General features: G+C 44.3%; 1 protein-coding gene across 1 annotated transcript in view; it reads right to left on the bottom strand.

Annotated features, from left to right (window-relative positions):
- The window catches only part of LOC127584930 (very-long-chain enoyl-CoA reductase), a 63,134-nt gene that overhangs the window by 3,611 nt on the left and 35,461 nt on the right, over window positions 1-24,062 (bottom strand). The window contains exons 8-11 of the mRNA XM_052041950.1: window positions 19,708-19,780; window positions 12,341-12,384; window positions 7,180-7,237; window positions 924-1,012 (exon numbers count right to left, since the gene is read on the bottom strand). Coding sequence (XP_051897910.1) covers window positions 924-1,012; window positions 7,180-7,237; window positions 12,341-12,384; window positions 19,708-19,780 — 264 coding nt within the window. The remainder of the gene's footprint in view (window positions 1-923; window positions 1,013-7,179; window positions 7,238-12,340; window positions 12,385-19,707; window positions 19,781-24,062) is intronic.

The raw sequence follows: 24,062 nt of genomic DNA, 5'->3' as shown, positions 1-24,062 counted from the left end.
GGGAGAGAACAACACCAGTTACCATCAGCACAGAGGCAGTGCTTCACCAGAGAATCACCACAGACCCACGCACCACATGAACCAACCACCCCGTGGGCAGGTGTGAAGATGGGCAAGGGTTTCACCAGCGGGAGAGCATTGAGTGAGGGGACATGGTGACAAGGGGCCAGTCATTGAAAACAGAGAGAAAGTCCTTCTTGCAAAGGGTGGTGGCTCTCCAAAATTCTCTGCCCCAGAGGGTGGCAGAGGCTGATTCATGAGGATTATTGAAGATGGATAAATATTCAAAAGATCGAGGAATAGAGGGTTATGGGGAGCAGGCACAGAAGGAGAGTTGAGGCCAGCGTAGATCAGTCATGATCATATTGAATGGTGGGGCAGGTTTCAGGGGCCGAGTGGCCTACTCCCGCTCCCGTTTTCTTGTGCTCATGGAAGGAATGTTCCCGTCAATCAACCCACTTCACAGAGTTCTCCAAGAGAAGAACAAAACCCTACAAGATTTGATAGCAAAGGCACATGGAAAGGAAGGCCCTGCAGTGATTGGATACAATTACTTTACACGTTGGACCAGATTAGCAGCTGTGAAGTGCAGTGTTGAAAGAGCAGGATGACAGAGATATTCACACCATGGAGTCCCCTCAGTGGGAGCCCGGCACACAGTCCCTGATGTGCCAATTTACCCACAAACTCAGTGTCTGGAGTTCCTCTCCCCCACGTTAAATTGTGACAAATTGTCCGTCAAAGTCTGCAGGCAGGGAAAAATTCTGGAATATGCAACAGCCAGGGGTCTGTCTGTGGGAGAGTGCCTGAACCCCAGCCTGGCCTGGGTGCCCACTCACCTCTTACTGTTCCCACACCCAGGACTAAGCGTCTGAAAGTACCCAGTCCCGAGAGCCAAGCAGCAGATGCGCCCATCCACTTACCTCGTATGTGTAGTTGGGGCAAGACACCAGGAGGAAGAGCCAGGTAAATGGGTTCTTTGTTGGGAAGGGAATCCTGCGGGTCTTGGAGCCTGGAAGGGGAGGAGAGAGAGGATGTAATACCCACTGTGCTCACCCCGTGCACTGCCCAACCAAGCCTCTCCTGGAAAGCAACAGGCTGGCACACGGCACCAGGCTGGGGTCGCCCTCTGTCATCTCCAAACTGCTGTCGTACTGGTGTACACCTCAGCAACTGTTCAAATGCATGAGGCGACAGCTTTGCCTTTAATCACCACCCCCACCACAGCCATCAGCGACGGCAACCCTGGCCTGTTTCTCATTAACTAACCCCGAAGTCTCCATGTTGTTGCATCAACTGGATTCACCCTGTAACCCAGGCCAAGCGGAAACCAAATGAAAAACCAGTACCGATCCCCAACTTGGAATCGGCTGAACCTGCCCGGTCCAATGTGCAGCCAGTGCAACTCCCCTTGCAAACAGAAAGGGCAGCAATGCACCTACTGGCTTTCACATTCCACTGGTGGAGGGGGCAAGTTGTAAACATCAGGGAGGAGAAAGAATCAAGACAGTCAATGTGCCTTGTGGGTGTCTGGTGAGGCTGAGTATTGTCATTTGTTGGGCAAGGGCAGGGAGGGATGAGGAGGGAAGGCAGAGGGGCAGACTACGCACAATGAGAGAACCCATGCACAGCAAAAGAGGTGGGCAGAGGGGGAAGGGAGGGGCAGGCACAGAGGGCAAGTACAAGAGGAAGATTGAGCAAGGCAGACAGGCGATGTAAGACAGCCACACCTCGCACAGCCAGTCCCACTGAACACAAAGACAACATTCTGTCCACAACAATGTTCGCCATCACAAACGGACAAGTGCTGCCTGATGTGTGTGACTTTTTTAGCTGGAGACACAAGAGACTGCAGATACTGGAATCTGGAGCAACAGACTGGGCAGCATCCGTTGGGTGGGAGAGAAGGAATTGTCAATGGTTTGGGTTGAAACCCTGCATCAACAATTCCTACTCTCCCGCCACCCGCTACAGACGCTGCTCGACCTGCCAAGTTCCTCCAGCAGACTGTAACCCTTTTTGCTGAGTCTGAGGCACAGATATGACTTGGAGGTAGTGCAAGTGTTGGGGTGGGTGGGGTTAGCGGGAGGGGTGCTCACCTTTCCCAGCCCTGCTGCCCTTGACTAGGACCCACACCATCTTTTGCAGGCGATGCTCTGAATACTGGTGGCAAAGGTGTGGCACTCCTGAACCTACGGTGATCTACAGAGAATGGAGTTGGTGACCAAGTCATAGAGAGGTACATCACGGAGATAGGCCCTTCGGCCCACTGAGTCCATGCTGACCGTCAAGCACCTATTTACACTAATCCTATTTTTATTTTCCCCACGGTATCTATTATTTCATGACACTGTAACCTCAGACTGGTGACAGGGGTGGGGCAAGGTAGATAGACCTGTGGCAATGAACGGGTTCATGGGGCCCAGGTAACCAGCTCCTTTCCATTGCAACAACACAATGGCAACACACAACAGTAACTGCGCTGCTCGGCTACAAGCCCCAGGCCACGTGCGAAGCTGATCAGGGAGCGGTCCCAGTCACAAGTGAAACCACTGCAATAAAGTAACAGAAAATGCCGGAAATACTCATCTGGCAATGAGGGAACTGGGAGAATGGAATGGAGTCTACAAGAGACAGGGTGGGAGGAAGAACCATAGAACAATACAGCACAATACAGGCCCTTCGGCCCACCATGTTGTGTCGACCAAACCACACCTAAGACTATCTAACCCCCTCCTCCCACATATCCCTCTATCTTAAATTCCTCCATATGCTTATCTAACAATCTCTTGAACTTGACCAACGTATCAGCCTCCACCACCACCCCAGGCAGCGCATTCCATGCACCAACCACTCTCTGGGTGAAAAACCTCCCTCTGACATCTCCCTTGAACTTCCCACCCATTACCTTAAAGCCGTGCCCTCTTGTATTGAGCATTGGCACCCTGGGAAAGAGGCGCTGGCTGTCCACTCTATCTATTCCTCTTAATATTTTGTATACCTCTATCATGTCTCCCCTCATCCTCCCTCCCTCCAATAAGTAAAGCCCCAGCTCCTTTAGTCTCTCCTCATAATGCATACTCTCTAATCCAGGCAGCATCCTGGTAAATCTCCTCTGCACCCTTTCGAACGCCTCCACATCCTTCCTATAATGAGTACTAAGTGTGGTCTAACCAGAGTTTTGTCAGAAAATCCAACACAGGGGCTTCGATGTGAAATGCAAACCCAGTTTATCTCTCCACAGGTGCTGCCTGACCTGCTGAGCATTTGCAGTGCTTCTGTTTTTATTTCAGATTCCCAGACTCTGCAGTTTTTTTTGGATTTTCAAACTACTAATACTTGTCCAAGACAGCACCGGGCTCAATCGTGTGAAGGAGGTCACAGAGAAACCACTGAGAGTCTTATTGTTACACAGGAAGATGATACCACACTGGGGGGCTGGACCCATCAGGAAACACTGAATGGACCGGTCTCTTTATGAAAGAGAGAAGCTCAGGGTGAGCTGGTGAAGCCCATTCCACCTGTGGGAGAGACCACAAATAGGAGCCATCCGTACAATGGGCACTGATAAATTCAGCAAGGGATTCAGGAGGGAATGTGGCACTCCCGACCTCAGGGAATAGCCTAGATAGACAAAAGAAATGCATTTAAAGGGAATCTGGGCAGATAAACGGGTGGGAGGGAGGACAGGTTATGCTGCTGGGGTTCGGAGAGAGAGGAGGTTAACACAGACTGCGCCAAATCTCATTCATTTTATGCAGCTGGTTTATGAGCTTGGAGGCAGCGGACAGAGTTCCACCTCCCCTACACCAAGCTGATCGACGTTGAACATCTCCTGGAGTTTACGTGTGGGGATGGGGGGGGCAGGTGAAGAGCACTGAGCAGAGGTGAGGGAAAGGCTGGCACACCAATGAAACACTCATGGTTCTGATGGACGAGGTGCTGTGATACCTGCTGGGAGAGATGGCGAGAGGGGTGGAAAGACCAGGGCAGAGGCAGAGATTGGCATTGTGCCCTGCAGTGCAATCACTTCCCTGTAAACCCACTAACTAAATGGGTCTGAAGATCAGGACAGAAGAGATTAGAACAGTCTTGACAGCTGCTTGCCAAATGCAGCCTCATCTGACTCAAGAGAGCACAGGTCTGTGCAAGAAGCGGTGAAAGCTGGGAATGTCAATCACAGTGCACCACATGACTGGGGCAGCCAGCAGCTCCCACAAGCCAAGATCAATAACACCACAGGCCAACCAATACAACCTAGGGCCTTGCTAATGTGGGCCTATACTCCCTGGTGCATTTGATTCTTAGCGTAGGGGAGCCAATTATATCAATATATAAAAAATACTAAGTTCTTATGGTACTATTCACTATAACGGAGGTGTTAAAACAGTTTGTGTTGGGTCATATCCCAAAATATTCCTGCAGGAAGCCTCCCAGACACACTCCCAGGCAGCAGCTGTAGCTGTTCTAAAAGGTGTGTGGCTCCTAAAGGGTTACTCCGAGACATGAGACGTGCCTCCTGCTAACGGGCTGTCAGCAGGCCACCTGTTCAAGAAGCATAAGCCACCCGTTTGGATAAGTTAAATACTCCAGAATCCTTGGCATCAGACTCTGAAACACTGGAGCAGACCAGGGATTAATTATAAACAAATTATCTTTACTTAGAGCAACAGCTGAAGTTACAAAAAGGCCACAGGTTGAAGTTCACGTCAAATTCCGCACAGGGACCTGGGCACCGTGTGATGTCGGTCTGTGCAGCGTTTCAAACCAGTCCTCTGGTCCCGTTCCATCTCCCCCTCGCACTAAGGGGAAGGGCAGGGACATGCTCCTGAAGGAGATGTTTGCCTACGTTCTCATGTATCTGCTCTTGGGCTTCAGCCAGCCCCAGAACTCTGTCAGAACAGGGCAAACTTGCCTCTCTTCATCATGTTTTAGGGGGCATCTTTTCCACCAAATTCTGGCCATCTTTGTTTAATCCTTATGAATATGTCCAACTCCTTTCAGCATCTCGCTCCTTTCTCTCCAACTTCTTCCAGCCCCGTCACCTGCCGAGATATTCCAGCTCCACCAATTCCAGACTTTTAATCACCTCCCCTTCCTCCAGTTCCAAGGTAAGTGCTGGAATTGCTTCCCTAAACCTGCAGCCTTACTACCCCGTTACACAAGCTCAGGTTACCAGTTGTAAAGACTCATTTTTGGCTTCAGTCAACTTTTGTTTGCTCACGTAGAGATATTTTAAAAAGTCCATACAAGATGCAAGTGGAGCTGTAAGCAGTGTTCAGAAGCCTTGTCTTGACTGCCAACTAACGTTGTAACATGAGGAAAGTTGTAATCAGAGGACGTGTGTGCACTCACTGATCAGTCATTGCATACACTAGGTGTTGCATCATTGATCCTGACTCACAGACAGGCTGGTGTCTGCAGACCTTCTAAAGTACATACAGGTTACCCCTTCAACAACTTTCACTTGACCCAGTTTTGGTCCTGGAATTAATTATTTGCATCATCCATACAATTTGCATCTCGTTCCCACTTTCTAAAGCAGACATATTAGTCGTTCCTCAATCAATTCAACCCACAGGGGTTAACCTGACAGCTTCCACTTCCAATCCCACGTTATTATAATTGTAATTAAATCCATCAGTTTTATCTGCTAACCTCTGAGGGCTAGATAACTCAAGGGCACCGTGATCACCAGTACTGCTATAAAGGGATCACCATCTCATCATCCCAGAACAAAAGGTGCAGATGGGATTGGAGAACCAGAGTTCAGTAGGAAAGTCCGAGCTCTGTCTAACCCTCCTGCTGGGTACCTCATGTCACAGAGTACCAACACACCTTAGTAATTCATAAAACACATCATCCTGTTTCCCATGCAGCTCCCACCTCCTACTAATGATCTTATTCTGGGGGTTTGGGGGAAGAAGTCATATTTTAAATATTGAGAAAAAGTGTTAAATTCTGATCTGGGAAACCACCGAGTAGGAAAAAAGCAGCATGTGGGAGCAATGGGATTGCTCTTACCAACAGCATGGGCTCAACAGGCTGAACACTTCTCTTCTAAAATGCTCTGTAATTCTAAGAAGAGGGAAAGGGAAAAGACTTCACAACCAGAGTGTAGGGTATAACATTGGTGTATACTCTCTTGACAAGATGAAGTGTGTTGGAGGGTGTGTGGGGAAAGGACAGGGCACAGAATAGTTTACAACAAGTAATAAACCCAAAGGCAGTGAGATGACAGAGTACAGTGTACCCTGAGGAGCCAATATTACTGTAAATGGTGTACAAGGTACACTGTCAACAGCTGCAAACAGTTATAGACTATTCTAGGACCTGATACAAGACTGTAGATTATAATGCAAGGACAGCAAAAAATATTTTTTTAAAAAATCAGTGATTTTCTTCTCATTGGTGTGACTGGCAATGTTGTCCTGACCTAAAGCAATGGATTGTGTTCACCTATGGCTGGTGGTCCATGGGCAACCACTGGCCAGGTGCAAGAGCAGCAATTCTCCCTTACATATCAGTGTTCCACACTGGATTCTCTTTTAGTAACCAACAATCTGAGACCTTTGTGATTTTTTTCTTTCTCCCATCCACTTCCACTCTGGCTCCCCAGTCCTTGCCCTCCCCACAACTGAAGAACACCATCTCACCCTCTGGACTCAACATAGTGTACAACACCTCTGAATGTACACGGCATTTTCTGTTTTCATTTCAGATTGCCAGTATTTACAGATTTTATAATTTCAGATAATGATTCTCCCATTTACACCTCCTGTCCAATCTTTTGTCTCTTTACATGTCTCATCACAATCCACTTTCACCTTACACTATAATCCCTTCTGCTAATATCCCATCTTCCACCCTATCTGAGCTTCCCTTCAGTTTCTCCTCATCTCCTCTTTCCTGCTATTTCTGCACCTTAAAATCTCTCCCAGCTCTAATAAACAGTGAGCAAGCTCTCCACGGATGCTGCAAGACCTGAGTATTTACAGCCACTTGTGTTTTCATTTCAGATTTTCCACATCAACTTTTGTAACTTTATCGGCAGAGTTAATGAAAGCACCTCTTCGATTTTATTCATTAAACTGAATTCAATTCTCAAAATCCTATGGTATGATGATAAACTTATAAAACAGTGACCTGGTTTTACCAGCACATCACAGGCATCCTCACCTGCCGGCCGAAGATTCCTCAGCGCTACATGGATTGAGAAGTTTCCGATTTGACAGAACTGTGGAAAGAAAGGAAGAAGTGAGACGATCAGTAAGATGGTTAAGTGGAGGTTGTCCACAGCTTACAACGAGAGCATGGGCCCCACCACCACCACTGGACAGGATCAGCATCACAGCTTGACAAGGAACATGATCTACAGCATGAGGGAACCCAACCGTGCGGACCAGGGAGGCACGATGGCCTATTTCTGTTGTGTACTTTCTATGCAGTTAACATGAGAAATCAAAGCAGGAGTAGGCAATGAGGCCCCTCAAGCTTGCTCCAGCAGTCAATAAAATCATGGCAAATTCCATAGCTCGACTTTAAAGCCAGATCACCGTATTGCCTTCCAAAACCAATCTCAAGTCTTGAAATATATTTAATGGGTAAGCATCCAGCGTCTTCTAAGTCACATAATTCCAAGGATTTACGACCCTCTGATTACGGAAACTTCTTATCTCGATGTGAAGTGGCTGACCCAGAGTTCCACACTTTCCTTCCCAACATCCACCTTGTCCAGCCCTTTGAAAATCACGTTTCAATGAAATCACCTCTCACTCTTCTAAAATCCCGTGAATATTAGACTAATTTTAATCTTTCCCCACGACAACTCCTCAATCCAAGAATCAAGGTGGTAAATCCAGGTCTCACTGCCTCCTTTAGATATGGAGACCATTGTATTCCAGCTGCGATCGTACCAAAGACCTTGTCAACTGTAGCAACACTTCCCTATTCTTGTACATTTCCCACACTTTGTCATTAGTGTAGATTGTGAACACCTTTGGGTCGAGTACTGATGCCAGCAGTGCCCTACTATTATCAGTTTGCCAACACAAAAGAGACCAGTTCATTCATACTTTAATCCATTCACTACCTACCTATTACTACCCCAAACCCATGAGTCCATATTTTATTTGATCTGATTTGCTGCATTCACTGATTCCCCTTAATTACCATGCTAGTTACATCCAGAAAATAAAGTGTCAAAGACTATTTTCCCTCCATAAATCATCGTTAATGCCCCTTGATTACATTCTGGTTCCTTAGTGCTCTATCACATCATAATGGACTCCAGCACTTCCCAAACTGTGGAAAGGGAAGCAGAGTTAACGTTTCGGGTTTTAAGAGTTCACATCAGAACAAATACTTAAGCAATTACATAGTTCTGATGGAGAGTCTTTGACCTGAACCACTAACTGGTTCCCTCTGCAGAGCTGAGTGTTTGCAGCATTTTTTTGTATTTCAGTTTTCCAACCTCTACAGTTCTTTGACATTCCAACTGATGTCAGGCTAACTGATCTATAGTTTGCTATTTTTTCTCATACTCCTTTTCTGAACAGTTACATCTGCTACCTCCTAAACAACCAGCATCTGGGGGATTCCATGAAGATGGTGGATGCACTGGGATCATCACTGTGCTTTCACCATCTCCGCTGCCACCTTTTCTTAAAATAAAGAATCCAAGGATGCAGACCATTTGGTTCAACTTTTAATCGGCACTCCAGCGTCTCTACTTCCTCAGAAGGCTAAGGAAATTCTGCATGTCCCCATTGACACCCTCCAATTTTTACAGATGCACCACAGAAAGCATCCAATCTGAATGCATCACAGCTTGGTATGGCAACTGCTCTGCCCAAGACCGCAAGAAATTGCAGAGAGTTGTGGACACAGCTTAGTCCATTCTGAAAACCAGGCTCCCCTCCATGGACTCTGTCTACACTTCCCACTGCCTTGGAAAAGCAGCCAATATAATCAAAGGCACCTCCCACCCCGGACATTCTCTCTTCTCCCCCCTTCCATTGGGCAGAAGACAGAAGAGCTTGAAAACATGCACACCAGGCTCAAGGACAGCTTCTATCCTGCTAGTACAAGATGACTGAATGGACCTCTTGTACAATAAAGATGAACTCTTGACCTCACAATCTACCTCATCATGGCTCTTGCACCTTACTGTCTGCCTGCACTGCACTTTCTCTGTAACTGTAACACTATGTTCTGCATTGTTATTGCTTTTCCGTTTACTTGGATGTACTTATATTTTGAAAAGACCTGCATGGACGGCATACAAAACAAGATTTTTCACTGTGACAATAATAAACCAATTACTTTCTCTTTTCTATATTAATTCCTACAAGTTCCTCACTTTCAATGGACCCCTGGTTTCCTACAACTTTTTGAATATTTACTGTTTTCCTCTTCATTATAGAGGACACAATAGCCCTGTTTAATGCACAGCCATTTTTTTATTCCTATTACCATTTCTCCTGCCTCTAAGGCACCCATATTTATCTTTTCCATTCTCTTTCATTTTACATTGGTTACAGAAGCTAGCACAACACATTTGTTATATTTCCTACTAGTTTTCTCTCATATTTCTCTCATGCCTTAAGACTCCTTCATCCTCAGAATTTACCACATTACTTGGAAAATTACATCTCTTCTATTACTGTAACACTATTCTTAACTTCCTCACTCATACAGCACAGAAGCACCAGGGTCAGCCCACGTCCATGTCAACCACCAACCCATCTATACTAATCCCATTTATCTACACTTGGTCCATAGCTTTCTGTGCCTTAGTGATTCAAGTGCTTGTCTAGATACTTTTTAACTGCTGTGAGAGTACCACCCTCTCAGGCAGTCTGTTCCAGATTCCAACCACTCTCTTGAGTGAAAAAGTGCTTCCTTGGATCCCCTGGAAACCTTTTACCTCTTCCCCTAAACCTACACTAATGACAAAGTGTGGGAAATGTACAAGAACAGGGAAGATTTAGATACCTCTGCTATAGGGAAACTCCTACCATATTTCCTGTCTATTTCCTTCATATTTTGTACAAGGCCATTAGGTCCCTCCTCACCATCCTCTGCTCCAGGGAAAACAAACCCAGCCCATCCAATGTCTCCTCTTAACTGAAATGCTCCGTTCCAGGCAACATCCTGGTGAATCCTCTGCACCCTCTCCAATGCAATCATACCTTTCCTACAGCGTGGTGACAAGAACTGTACACAGTACTCCAGCTGTCGCCTGATCAATGCATCATAACTCTCCTGCTCTTATATTAAATTCCCTGGCAAATGAAAGCAAGTATCCCATATGCAAGTAGCCCATACCCCACACTACCCTATCTACCACCTTCAGGGATCCTTGGACTTGTACATCAAGGTCCCTCTGTTCCTCAATACTCCCTAGGATCATAACATTTCATTGAGTGTGTCTTACCTTTATTAGTCCTCTTAAAGTGCAACACATCACACTTTCTGAATTTAACGACTAATCAGCCATGGATGGATCACATTTCCCATGGAATTTTTATTCTTCTTAGCAGAATGTACATTCAATGAGAATTATGAAACATATCTTAAGATGCAATTATTTACCTGGCGAACATTTCAATCAGTTGTTCCAATCTACCTTAGCCAACTTCATTCTCACACCTATGTATGTGGCTTTCTTCAGGTTCAGCACTACAATCCAACTGAACTGTCTACCTCTTGAAGCAAATAAGAACTAATATCATATTGTAGACACAAGAGGCTGCAGATGCTGGAAGCTGGAACAACAATCTGCTGGAGGAATTCAGTGGGTGGAGTAGCATCTTTTGGGTGGGGGGGTGGGGAGAAAGAGGAATTGTCGACGTTTCCGGTCAAAACCCTGCATCAGGACCAATATCATACTGTGTTTGCTATTCACCTGTGAATATTAATTAACCCAGTCTCATTGGAAGACAAGGTTTAAAATAATCTGTTTCCTCGTTGGTTCCAAGATGTAATGGATGAGGAAACAGTTTTGAGTTCACTCTGTGAACTCCCCTCCCAAAATATTATGCTAATCTGAATTATCTAGTCTATAATTTTGGAAGTTCCCCATGAAAGTATATTACCTTTGCTGCAAGCTGCTCCTGTTTCTTGATCATTACGTTCTCCAACAACATTACTGCTGTTCAGAGGCCTATTTTGCTACACCCAACAATTTCTTGTACTTCTGGACCATGATCATTTCTCACAACTGCCCATCATTCATTCCTTATTTTGAGGTCTACCCTACCTACTTCTCCACTTTGTCTGTCCTTTCTAAGTATGCTAGAGCACTTAACCTCCAATCTTGGTTGCTATGCAACCATCTTTTTCTCATGGTTATTAGATCAAACCATTGGTTTCTATTTGTGCCATCCATTTACCAAACTTGTTCTGAATATTTTCTGCATTCACATAAAATACATTTACTTCTTAAACCCCATTTCCCTAATCTGACTGTTCACAGATAGACTATTACGACTAATCATTCCATCACCCCTTTGTACAACTCAATGCATTTAACCTGTGGCTTTGACCATTCCTTTCAACCCTATAACTTTCCCACACCTCAGACCTCACATCTCGGCAGAAGTGGTTCTGGGACTTCAGGGTGTCAATTGCCCTGGAACCCATCTGTCTGAAGCATCCTTGGCTTTGGATGGTCACGTATATTTACTTTGAGTAAGCAATGGTCAGCTTTTTGCAACGTAGCGCTGAAAGTAGTTAGACATCCCACCACCCAAACCTTCTCCAGTCTCTCTCCATCACCCAGCTTGGGGGTCAACTCCAAATCCAGGCCCTCAGAGGCAAGTCAGAAGGGCTTATGGCAACTCTGCTTGGTTTATTCCTCTGCACCAGCTTAATCTTGCACCTTATTGTCTACCTGCACTGCACTGTCTCTGTAACTATCACACTTTATTCTGCACTCTGTCATTGCGTTTCCCTTGTACTACCTCGATGTATTTATGTTTTAAAATGATTAGTATGGATGGCATGCAAAACAAAGTTTTTCACTGTATCTCGGTACATGGTACAATAATAAACCAATTAACGTTACAATACTGGGAGAAGTAGTTGTAGTCAACAGCACCACCAATGGATTAGATGCACAGGGAATGCTGTAGGTAGTTTCTGAAATAACACTTCAGTAGATTGTAGTAGCAGGATGTTAAAAATTTATAATAATTTTATACTCAGGGAAAAATTACAAGAAATCCTGTAAAATTCATGTGATTTTTGTTATACCTTTTTTTTAAAACCAAAATAATTCCAGAGCAATTATTAATAAATAGCAAATTGTAGTGTCCATATAAGGGGGGAAACTCACCAGAAATATGGCAAATGCTATTTTCACCTGTTTATCTCCGTAGGCTGAAACAGAGAAGAAAAACATCAGATTATCCAGAAAACAAGTGCAATGATCAAACCACCGCCCACGTTTCAACCACCAAGGCATCTGAAGGTTGATGGTCAACGGCCGTCAGAAGCCTTAAAGAGTTTTTTGAACAGCTGAAGGCTACAGAATGTAGAAGTGAATCTTAAAATACTGAATGTTAACTCAGCTGCTGGCAAGAGGTGCACAAAGTGAGGGACTTATAGCCTTGTGTGGATATAAGGCATGGTGGTGGCAAGGAGGTTAAATTACTGGGCCAGTAATAGAGGCTAGACTAACAAACCAGAAACACAAGTTTGCATCCCACCACCGTTGCCGAATAGATGATGATCTATTCCATCCCGAGATCCCCATCATGGGAACCAGTCTTCAGCCAGTTCAATTCACACCACATGATATCAAGGAGGCACTGACAGCACTGCATACAGTAACAACAATTGGACCAGTCAAAATCATGGCTGTAGGACAGAAGACTTGCAGTACAGAACCACGTGCACCTTTGGCTTTTACAACACTGACAGGTACCCAACAATGTGGAAAGTTTCCCAGGTATGTCCTCCCCAAAAAAGGTAGAATTTAAATTCAGATTAATTAAACATCTGGAATTTTAAATAAAACTATTCTCAGATGTGGTAACCAGGAAACTATTGTACAGTTGCAGAAGTGTCCTCCAGGGAGGAATTCTGCCTCCTTCACTCAGTCTGGTCTGTGTGATTTAGACCCACAGCAAAATGGTGGATTCTAAACCGTCCTCTGAAATGGTCTAAGCAAACCATTCCGTTATATTCTAATCCCTATCTTGAAACAAAAATGGGATCAAATTAGCCACCATCAACCTATACTGAGTTTTGATAAATCACCCCTTACTTCTTACAAACACCTGGTGGACAGGAATTTAAACTGGAAAAACAGCAGCTAGTCATGCACTGGTGTACTGATTCAGGAGGGAGTGGCTCCAAGAGTCCTCAACACTGACCCTCCAAAGTCTCATGGCATCAGGTGAAACACAGGCAATGAAACCTCCTCATTACTGTTTACTGTCCTGCCCTTCTGCTCCTCAATGTCAAACAGCACTCGGAAGCAGGGGAAGGAGCAGTATTGTGTGGCATCACGATTGTGTGGAGTGAGATGGACTCAGAACATCTGACAGCTCAATGACAGGCATCTACAAGGTGCTGTGACCAAGGGAAGCAGAGTATTCCATCACAATCTGCAACATTACATCCTTCAATTACAATCAAACCAAATGAGGAGTGCAGATCGGAATATTGGGAGCAGCACCATGGGTTCTTAAAAATGAGGTGTCAACCTGAAGTTGCAACGCAGGTGGCAAACAGCAAAACAACATGCAAGAGACAGAACTAGCAATCCTGCTACCAACAGATCAGATCAAATGGTCCTTCCACATCTGGCTGCAAATATGGTGAACAGCAGTTATGAGAAGGAGGTGGCTCCAAGAACATTTCCATCCTCAACAATGGCAAGGCACAGCATGTGAGTGCTAAGAACAAGGCTGAAGTATCCTCAGTATCCAGTTAGTGATCCATCTTAGTTTTTTTTTTATTTTATTTACAGTGTGGTAACAGGCCCTTCTGGCCCAATGAGTCCGCGCCGCCCACTTTAAACCCAAATTAACCTACCCATACGTCTTTCCTTCATCCTGAGATTTCCACCGTTACAGGAACTAGTCTTCGATCCACGCCACTTGATATCAAGAAACCACCAAGAATACTGGATACAGTAAAGGCAATGATCCCAGCTACAGTACTGCAGATGTGCGCTCTGGAACAACTCGTGCCTCTGCTTAAACCGTTCCAGTACAGCTACAACACCAGCAGATACCTGACAACATGGAAAAGTTCCCAGGTATGTCCTTTCCATTAAAGTAAAACCAATCCAATCCAGCTAATTAACACCCAATCAGTCTACCCCCAATCAACAGAAAAGTGATGACAGATATCCCTGCACTTACTCATCAATAAAGTTGTTCACTGATGCCCAGTGTGAGTTTCTCTAGGACCACTTCCCTCCAATCCTTACCACAATCTTAATCCAAACATGGATTCAAGCAATACTCAGCAAGCCATCCATCCCTGGAACCAGCTAAATGTATTTTAGCTGAACTCCCTTTATTGCCACTCTTTAGGCAAGGAGTGCAAAACTATACACAATACTCCAGGAGCAATCACACCAAGGTCCTGTACAATTGCAATGAGATTCCTATATCCAAATTCTTGTAATAAAGGTTAACATACCATATATCCAATAGATGCACCTGCACGTTGGCCTTCAGTGACATGGACAAGCACACCAAGGTTTCTCTGAACATCAACATCACTCAATCTCTCACCACTTAAACACTTACCCTGCTTTTCGATTATGTTCATCGGTGGATAATCTCAAACTATATACCATCTTCTTGCTCACTCACTCAATGAGTCTATATCTGTTCAAGCTTCCTGACATCCTCCTCTGTGCTCATAATCACAGCTGGTTTAGTACCATCAGCAAAGTTGGGAAGACGACATTTGGTCCCCTTAGCCAAATTATTGATAAGGATCGTGGAATGCTGATGTCCAAGCACAAATCCCCGTGGTACCCCATTAGTCACAGCCTGTAACCTGAGAAGGATCAGCTTATTCCCAATCCTTGCTTCCTGTTTGATAACCTGTTCTCTATCCGTGTCAGTATATTACCCATATGCTCTCACCTTGTTGATCAACCTCCTGTGCAGGACCTTATCAAACACCTTGAGTCTGGAGGAATATGCACCAAACACAGGCAAATGGGGCTAGCTCAGGTGGACACCTAAGTCAGCATGGATGAGTTGAGATGCAAGGGCCTATTTCCATGCTGTATAAACTCTATGACCTTCTGAAAATACAAATACATCATATTTGCTGGCCCCCCTCCCTTATTTATTCTACCGGTCACATGCTCAAAAGAACTCCATCAGATCAGTAAAATATGATTTTCCTTTCATAAATCCACATTGGTTCTCTTCAAACCTTTGCAAGGCATTCTGTTATAACATTCTTCGCTGTAGTTTCCAGCATTTTCCCTACCACTTTTTTAAGTAAGTTCCCTGTTTTCACTCTCTCCCCTACCTTAAATAGTGGAGTCACATTTGCTCCCCTCTAATCCACAAGAAAAATTACAGAATCTATGGCACCTCAGAAGATAACCAGAGCATCCAACATCTTCAAAGCCACCTACGTCAGTACTCTAGGATGTAGATCATTAGGTCCTCAGGAATTATCAGCTTTTAGTCTTACCAACCTGTCTAGTACTATTTTTTGACTAATATTTAATTCCTTCTCATAAAATTAGAGAGATCACAAGATCACAAGACAAGGGAGCAGAAGTAGTCCATTCAGCCCTTCGAGTCTACTCCAAGGAAAAGAAAGGGAAAAAGAAAAACGAAATGAGAAATGGGGAAAAAAGTCTGCTCCATGAGCTAAAGGAAAAAAAGAAAAAAACACTATTCCTTTCTAGCCCCAATTTCCGGCCTTATCCCCATATCCTTGGCTAATTAGATAACTATCTACCTCCTCCTTAAACGCCTCCAATGATCGGGCCTCCACTGCTGTACGTGGCAAAGAATTCCATAAATTCACTACCCTCTGGCTAAAGAAATTTCTCCTTATCTCTGTTTTAAACCTGTACCCTCTAATTCTAAGATTGTGCCCTCTGGTCCCGGACTCACCCACCAAGGGAAACAGCTTGGCCACACCTACTCTGTCCAGTCCTTTCAACATTCGAAATGTTTCTATGAGGTCCCCTCTCATTCTTCTGTACTCCAGTGAGTACAGTCCAAGAGCTGAAAAACGCTCATCATATGTAAGCCCTTTCATTCTGGGAATCATGCTTGTCAATCTCCTCTGAACCCTCTCCAACATCAGCACGTCCTTCTTAAGATATGGGGCCCAAAACTGCACACAGTATTCCAAATGAGGCCTCACCAGTGCCCCGTAGAGCCTCATCAACACCTCCCTACTTTTATACACTATACCTCTCGAAATGAATGCCAACATAGCATTCGCTTTCCTTACCGCTGATCCGACCTGGTGGTTAACCTTTAGGGTATCCTGTACGAGTACCCCCAAGTCCCTTTGTACTTCTGTACTTTGAATTTTCTCCCCCTCTAGATAATAATCTGCCCGTTTATTTCTGTTTCCAAAGTGTACAACGGCACATTTCTCAACATTGAATCTCATCTGCCATTTCCTTGCCCATTCTCCTAAACTATCTAGGTCACTCTGCAACCTTCCTGTCTTCTCAATACTCCCTACTCCTCCACCTATCTTGGTGTCGTCTGCAAACTTAGCCACAAAACCATTTACTCATCATCCAAATTGTTAATGTACAAAGTAAAAAGAGATACAGCACAGAAACAGGTCCTTCAGCCCAAGTCCGCGCCAGCCACTTGTTTACACTAATCCCAATCTGTATTCTTCCCACATTCTCATCAGTTCCCCATAGATTCTACCACTCACCCACACACCAGCAACAACTTACAGCAGCCAATTAACCTACCAACCCACACGTCTTTGGGATGTGGGAGGAAACCAGAGCACCCAGAGGAAACCCACGCAGTAACAGGGAGATAGAGCAAACTCTACACAGACAGCACCCAAGGTCAGGATTGCGAGGCAGCAACTCTACCAGATGAGCCACTGTGCCACCCACTTTTGTTTTCATTCTCTAGTACATCTTCTGTGAAGACAAACTCAAGTAATTGTTTCAACTCCTGTGCCATTCCCTTTTACCTCACTATAAATTTTCTTGCCTCCCTCTCACTGTGGCCCACATTTGCACTTGACTGTCTTCTCCTTTTGTGTACCTATAAAAGCTCTTACTGTTTTTATGTCCCCTTCTGCCTACTCTTGTATACTGCCTTGCCTTTCTTTATTAGTTCCTTGCCCTCCTTTGCCAAGTTCTAAAATGTCCTTAGCCTTGCTGCTATTTTGGGCAACTTTGTAAGCCTTTCTTCCAACTCCAGCTGCAATTTCTCTTCAGCATCTGATGAATTTTCATGTTGTGTTTGTGTGCCTTAGGAAGGAATGTGTATCTTTTGCAGCATATTTTGTTTCTTTAAACCAAACCATTGAAAGATAGACAGCCAATGCATTTGCCCAATCAACCACGGCCAAATCTTTTCTCATGCCTTCATAGTTTCTCTTTTTTAGATTTAAAGTCTTAGCTTTGCATTGAACTACATCACTTTCAAACTTATTTAACCTTGTCTGACACCTTGCATCATCTGGCAATGGACACACTTGCAACACAGGACATTGCACAACTATTCACGTTACTTGCTTACTCAATTCTATTCTCTCATGCAGTCACCAAGCCGATTCCTTCCACTTCGTCTACACTCAGCAGCTTGAATTTCTGGAGCATTTTTAACAAAAATAAACGAGGGAAGAAACATTAGGGGCAAAGTTGGTGAAAGAAAGATTGATGCAGCAGAGAAAGTACGAAAAGTAGAGGAGGTTGATCAAGGGAACTTCCAAGCATTTGCCCGAGGTGTCTGAAGGCAAAAAGGATTTGAGGGATTCACACACAAGAATTCCCAGAAGGCTGAATGAAGGAGCTCAGCATTATAGATTCAAAGTCGAGTGTGGGCTAGAGAAATGAGCTCCAAATGCTCCTCTCAACACATAAGTGCAACCACACTACTGCAACAATATACAAATAAAAAACTATCCTGTTCTCTGTTCTCCACTGCTGAACACACCAACACACTGGGAGGAGTGGTGGTGAGGGTGGAGGATACAACTCCAGAGATAGCATCAACAACTTAATCCCTTCTTCATCCAAGTGTCCATTCAAGGGAGCCCAGCCAGCAAATGGCAGACCACTTGATGACAGAATCCTTCATAACCAGCCTGATCCTACCCTCACCCACCAGATAGTTCAAGTAGAAGGGTAACCAAGAAAAGGAACAACAGCGCTGTCCTTCCCGAACCTCAACCAGGGCCATCCCGCAGCTGCCCTCAAAAAAATCAGGTTTATTTTGCTCCAAAGACACTGGTGAAACCTAATTACCAATCCTAATGCCCAAGAGCGGCAAGATGGAATAGCTGCATCCTTGGACTGAGGGTGCTCCCACAATAGTGTTAGGAAATCCCAGATTTTCCGTCTTTAGCTGTCTATAACCAAATTGGTCTACTTTTCTCCTTTAAGGCACTCTCCTAACCTCTTCTTGCCCTAAGATTTCCATATGCACTTTGGCGTTACATGTTAACTAATTAAGCTCATGAATGAAATTAGGGCACTTTTACTACAACAACAGCACACATCTATAAGGTGTTTTGGCCAGATTTTTGTTCCTGATATACTGACATTGGAATCTCTCTTTGTGTGATTGCTAGAGCTCTTGATACTCAAAGGGCGGTTTACATTAGCATATCTTTATTTTAAATATAAATTCCTCCAGGGTATATCACTATTCATTGATGGGACACAACACCACTGGCAATGCTGGTACTTATTTTCCACCACTAACTGCCCCTGACTAAGGTTGGTGGTGCTAGAACCATATATAGACCAAATAAAACCAGGCTGGCAGACTTCCTTCTCTAAATGGAGGATCAACATTAGTGAACCAGATGAGTTTTTAAATGACAATCTAGCCATTTACTGAATTACATTACTGATAATTCTATACAAATTCCAGTTTTATTTAATTACTTGAACTTGAACTCCCAGCTACCATGATGGAAATTCAAACATATCTCCCAGATCAATGGTTCAGAACTCTGACTGCTAGTCCAGTAACTTAGCCAGTGCACCAGTTTTCTACCTAGCAGAGATGAAGTAATGGTGATGAAGATCCAAGTGTAGACACTATGCAGCTTAAACAAGAGCCTTAAGGTCATGATACTCCCATGAACCTAGTCTCCTTGTCCTTCTTGGTGGGAGAAGTGTGGGAATAGGAGGTGGTATCAAAGAAATCTCGATTAAATTGCTGAACTGTAGCCATGGTAAGCTGGTAGAAAAGGACTGAGTTCAGTGACACTGGTGCCACTTGAGCTGACTGATCCATCATCGTTCAGTGCACCTCAGTGTTGCAGCAACACAGGGCAGTTACAAACCAAGAACACCTGGACCAACCCAATAAACTAAGTTTCCAGCCTTTGTGAATGAGGCTCACCACCTTTTATAGTCAAGTCTGCCCATTATGACAGGATTTGAACACTAGCATGAATCAGCAATCACTGCCATGTTTCAGTGCATTACTGCACAGAGAGAACCTCCATTCACAGTCTGCTAATGTAATATGTAGCATGACTTACCAGGAGGTGTGTAGAGCGGGTGGTTGATGTGATATGCCAGCCAGGCAGCAAAGCCCCAGTAGTAGGTACAATTCTAAAATAGGAGGAAAAGAATAGTAAAATAGTATTCGCAACAAGAATGTGGGTTTAAGGTTAAAGCAGAAAGGGTGAAGATTTAGATCAAGCCGATGTACTCATTAATATGGCAGAATGCTCTGGATAACATATGGACAAATCTGATTGAAATTCAGCATGTGTCTGACAAACCCATCAGGCGTACAAGAATCCGTACGCCTACAAGAAGGCGTACAAGACATACGGCGACAAGACGTACGGCGTACAAGGCAAGGCTCCAGATTGTGTGTTGGTTTACTAGGACACAAACTAATGGCACATCGGCAAACAGTAATTGCTGGCTTGATTAACCAGTAAAACAACTTCATCCCTCCACCAGCACATTCACTTGCGACCATTCTTGGAATGTGGCAGAGTCTTGGCAAGTGTATTTATTGCTCATTCCTCATTTCCACAAGACGTTGGTGGTAGATGCTTTATTTGAACTGCTCGAAACACTACGGTGAAGGTGCTCCCACTACGATACTCAGTAATTGTATTGGCATACACTATCATTCCATTGGTATTGACCCAATGGAATGATAGTGTATGCCCAGATCTGGATAGGAGCATAGTAGTGATAATGCTCCCATGTACTTGTTGCCTTTGTTCTTCTACATGGTAAAGTATTATTGAAATAACCTCTGTTGTGTATCTAGTATACAGAGAAATCAGAAGCCACGGCACAACAGTGGTGGAGGGAGTGACTACCAAGGTCAATCATGAAGCATGCACTATTCCTAGATCCCAAGAAGCTTCCTTAGTGTTGCAATTGTACCATTCAAGTGAGAAATACTCCAGCGCCTTGATGGTGGAGGGGCTTTAGGGATCCCAGGAGTGGCTTCTGACCTGCTCCTGCTGTTCACAGTATTTTCGTGGCTCATTTGTTTAAGCTTCTGGCAATGAACTGCCAAGCTGGCAATAGCTGAGGAGCTGAAAAAGGGTGGAAAGCAGGTAGAGGTGGTAGATTTAATCAAATTCAAATTGAGCATTAGTCAATGCAGGAGAAGCTGGAAACGAAACAAGACAGTCACAGAGTGTCTCTGCTTATAGCTGTCATGTTTTTCTGGAAGGTTTGTGTACGAGAACCCTAGGGGGAGAGCAATCATAGTTGAACAGCCTGTCCAAACTAACACAGGCAAATTGGGTTGAGTACTGGAGGACATATACTTGCACGAACCTGATTGAAATACATTTAAAACAGCTAGAGCTGCCTAATGTTACAAATATTTTGTAAAACACATATCCAGCTCCCAGAATAATTTGATTTAAAATTGACCTGCCTGAGGAGCAGATTGAGGGCTTGTGTCATTCTAACTGGCCATCTGCATCACGGCACATATTTTGCAAGTAATATGATATCATCTGGAGGATGTACTAAAGGGGGTCAGATCAAATTCAGTGCAGAGCAACATATTTGAACCTGTCTTGACCTTCCATTTCCAGAGAAATGCAGGACACATTTATTTTGCTGAAGGATACCTGAAACAAGCTGTTTCATTAATGTCACTGTTTGCCCCAAAACTTAGTCTCTGCAATTGCAGGTAATGTTCCCTCGAGCTCAAGAAAGTTGTAAACAAAATACTACTGGAAATGCAAGATAAAAATGGGCAGTTCTGTTGACCTGAAATGTTGACTCGGTTTCTCTCTCCACAGCTGCTGCTTCCACCGAGCACATCCAGCAGTTGCTGTTCCTACTTTAGTTTAAATTATGAGGGTTGGCTGTAAATGAAGCTCGTATTCCCGTCAGCTCAGCAGGTGAGCGAGTGACCTAATTGAAGTGTTTAAGCAGATTAAAAGATTTGATAAGAGTTGGCGAGTGGGGGCGTGGATTGCTGGATGTGGAAGGGAAGGAAAGAAAAATAAAGAGGGCAGGGTAATTGGTTTATTGTTGTCGCATGACTGAGATACAGTGTCTGCCTGCCATCCAGAGAGATCATTCCGTACAGAAATGGAGTCGGAATGGGAAAGAGCATTGAGAGGGTGAGAAGGGTGAAAGGAGTGGAGAAAAGGGGTATATTTCCCCTGGTTAGGATCTAGAACAAGTGGTGTAACAAATTTAGAGCAAGTAGTTCAGAAGTGATGCAGGGAAGCAGGTCTTCACACAGAGGAAAGACCTGAATCACTCTTTCCCATGAAAGCCACCAAGACTGGAAACTTCAAAACATTGATCGGGAAGATTTTGTTTTGCTAGGGATTAAGAGTTACAGAACTGAAGGGCACAGATGAAACTCTTGGTCAGCGATAATGTAAAGACAGGGGAGTTCAAAGAGCTGAAAGCCTCTTTTCCCACGAGCTAGTTACAAGATCGGGACTGCTCTTGGGCAACTTGGTTAGCATGGACGAGTTGGGCTAAAGGGCTTGTTTCGTACTGTATAGCTCTAATACTCTAATATGCAGCCTATGGTAAAGGGAATAGATTTATCCAGTGCTGACCATAACACAGCACAGTTCTTGGCACTGTTTGCTCCAACTTGAGGACTCACTAGCTCGTGAACATCATCTTGCTGGCACGGTTCATTTCAATCCATTACAAAAAAAAGGAATGAGAGGCAGAATGCCTATCGCTGCTATTGTTTTCAATGCAAGAGTTGCTATCGGATCCTAGTTGTATGGCACAACACATGCAACTTACTGGAATCCTGAACTCCATTTAGTAGCATGGACTATTAAATTTTAACAGTACCATTCAGTATTAAAAAAGCTTCGGAAATTAAAGTCCTTACTTTATAAATAGTTTCTGCGAATCATCTTGGTCTTTCACCAGTCTGTTATACAGAAGCTGATGTAGAGCTTCAACATGCAGTGCTATCAACCATCTCCAAAGCTCGGCTGCAGAGGTTCATAATATTACAGAACGGTACAGTGTCACAGCAGGTAGTGCTGCTACTGCACAGCTCCAGTGTCCCAGGTTTGATCCTGACCTCAAGTGCTGTCTGTGCAGAGTTAGCCATTGTCGCCCTGAGAAAAAAATCTCCGACTGTCCACTCAATCAATGCCTCTTATCATCTTGTACACCTCTATCAAGTCACCTCTCAACCTCCTTCTCTCCCAAAGTGTATCCTCATAAGACGTTCTCTCCGATCCAGGCAACATCTTGGTGAATCTCCTCTGCACCCTCTCTAAAACTTCCACATTCTTCCTATAATGAGATGACCAGAACTGAACACAATACTCCAAGTGTGGTCTAACCAGAGTTCTATAGAGCTGCAACATCACCTCGTAGCTCTGGAACTCAGTACCATACACCTTCTTAACAACCCTATCGACCTGCGTGGCAACCTTGAGGGATATATGGACGTGGACCCCAAGATCCCTCTGTTCCTCCACACTGCTAAGAGTCCTGAAATTAACCTTGTATTCTGCCTTCAAATTCGATCTCCCAAAGTGTATCACTTCACAATTATCCGGGTTGAACTCCATCTGCCACTTCTCAGCCCAGCTTTGCATTCTATCAATATCCTGTTGTAATCTACAGCAACCTTCTACACTATCCACAACACCACCAACCTTTGTATCATCAGCAAACTTACTAACCCACCCTTCCATATCCTCATACGTCATTTATAAAAATCACAAAGAGCAGGGGTCCCAGAACAGATCCCTGCGGAACACCACTGGTCACCGACCTCCAGGCAGAATACGCTCAATCTACCACTACCCTCTGTCTTCAGTGAGCCAATTCTGAATCTACACAGCCAAGTTTCCCTGGATCCCATGCCTCCTGACTTTCTGAATAAGCCTTCCATGAGGAAACTTATCAAACACCTTACTAAAATCCATGTACGCCACATCCACTGCTCTACCTTCATCCATGTGCTTTGTCACATCCTCAAAGAATGATGATCTTCACTCTTTGAATGATGTTCACTGATGATCACATAATATACATTTCACTCATAATTCCTTATGAAAAGAAGTAGTCCACGTCCACATGCAGCAAGACCCATACAATAGTTAAGCATGGGCTGAAAGATGGCAAATAATAGTCACGCCACAAAAGTGCTGGGAAATGGCCAATAAGAGAGACAGTGTAACAACCTACCCTTGGCATTCAATGATATTACCATCTCCATGTCCCCCACCATCACTGACCAGAAATTTAACTGCATCAGTCATACAAACACAAATGTGGCCACCACAGCAAGTTAGAGACTGGGTACCTTGCAGTGTGTGACTTCCCTCTTGCCACTCCAAAGCCTTTCCACCATCTACAAGGCACAAATCAAGGGTGTGCCTCGATGAGTTCACCTCCAAGAACT

Source organism: Pristis pectinata, chromosome 31 (assembly GCF_009764475.1).
Source record: "Pristis pectinata isolate sPriPec2 chromosome 31, sPriPec2.1.pri, whole genome shotgun sequence".
Classification (NCBI taxonomy): domain Eukaryota; kingdom Metazoa; phylum Chordata; class Chondrichthyes; order Rhinopristiformes; family Pristidae; genus Pristis; species Pristis pectinata.
Note: the sequence above shows the minus strand (reverse complement) of the source record. Positions and strands in the feature narration are given on the sequence as shown.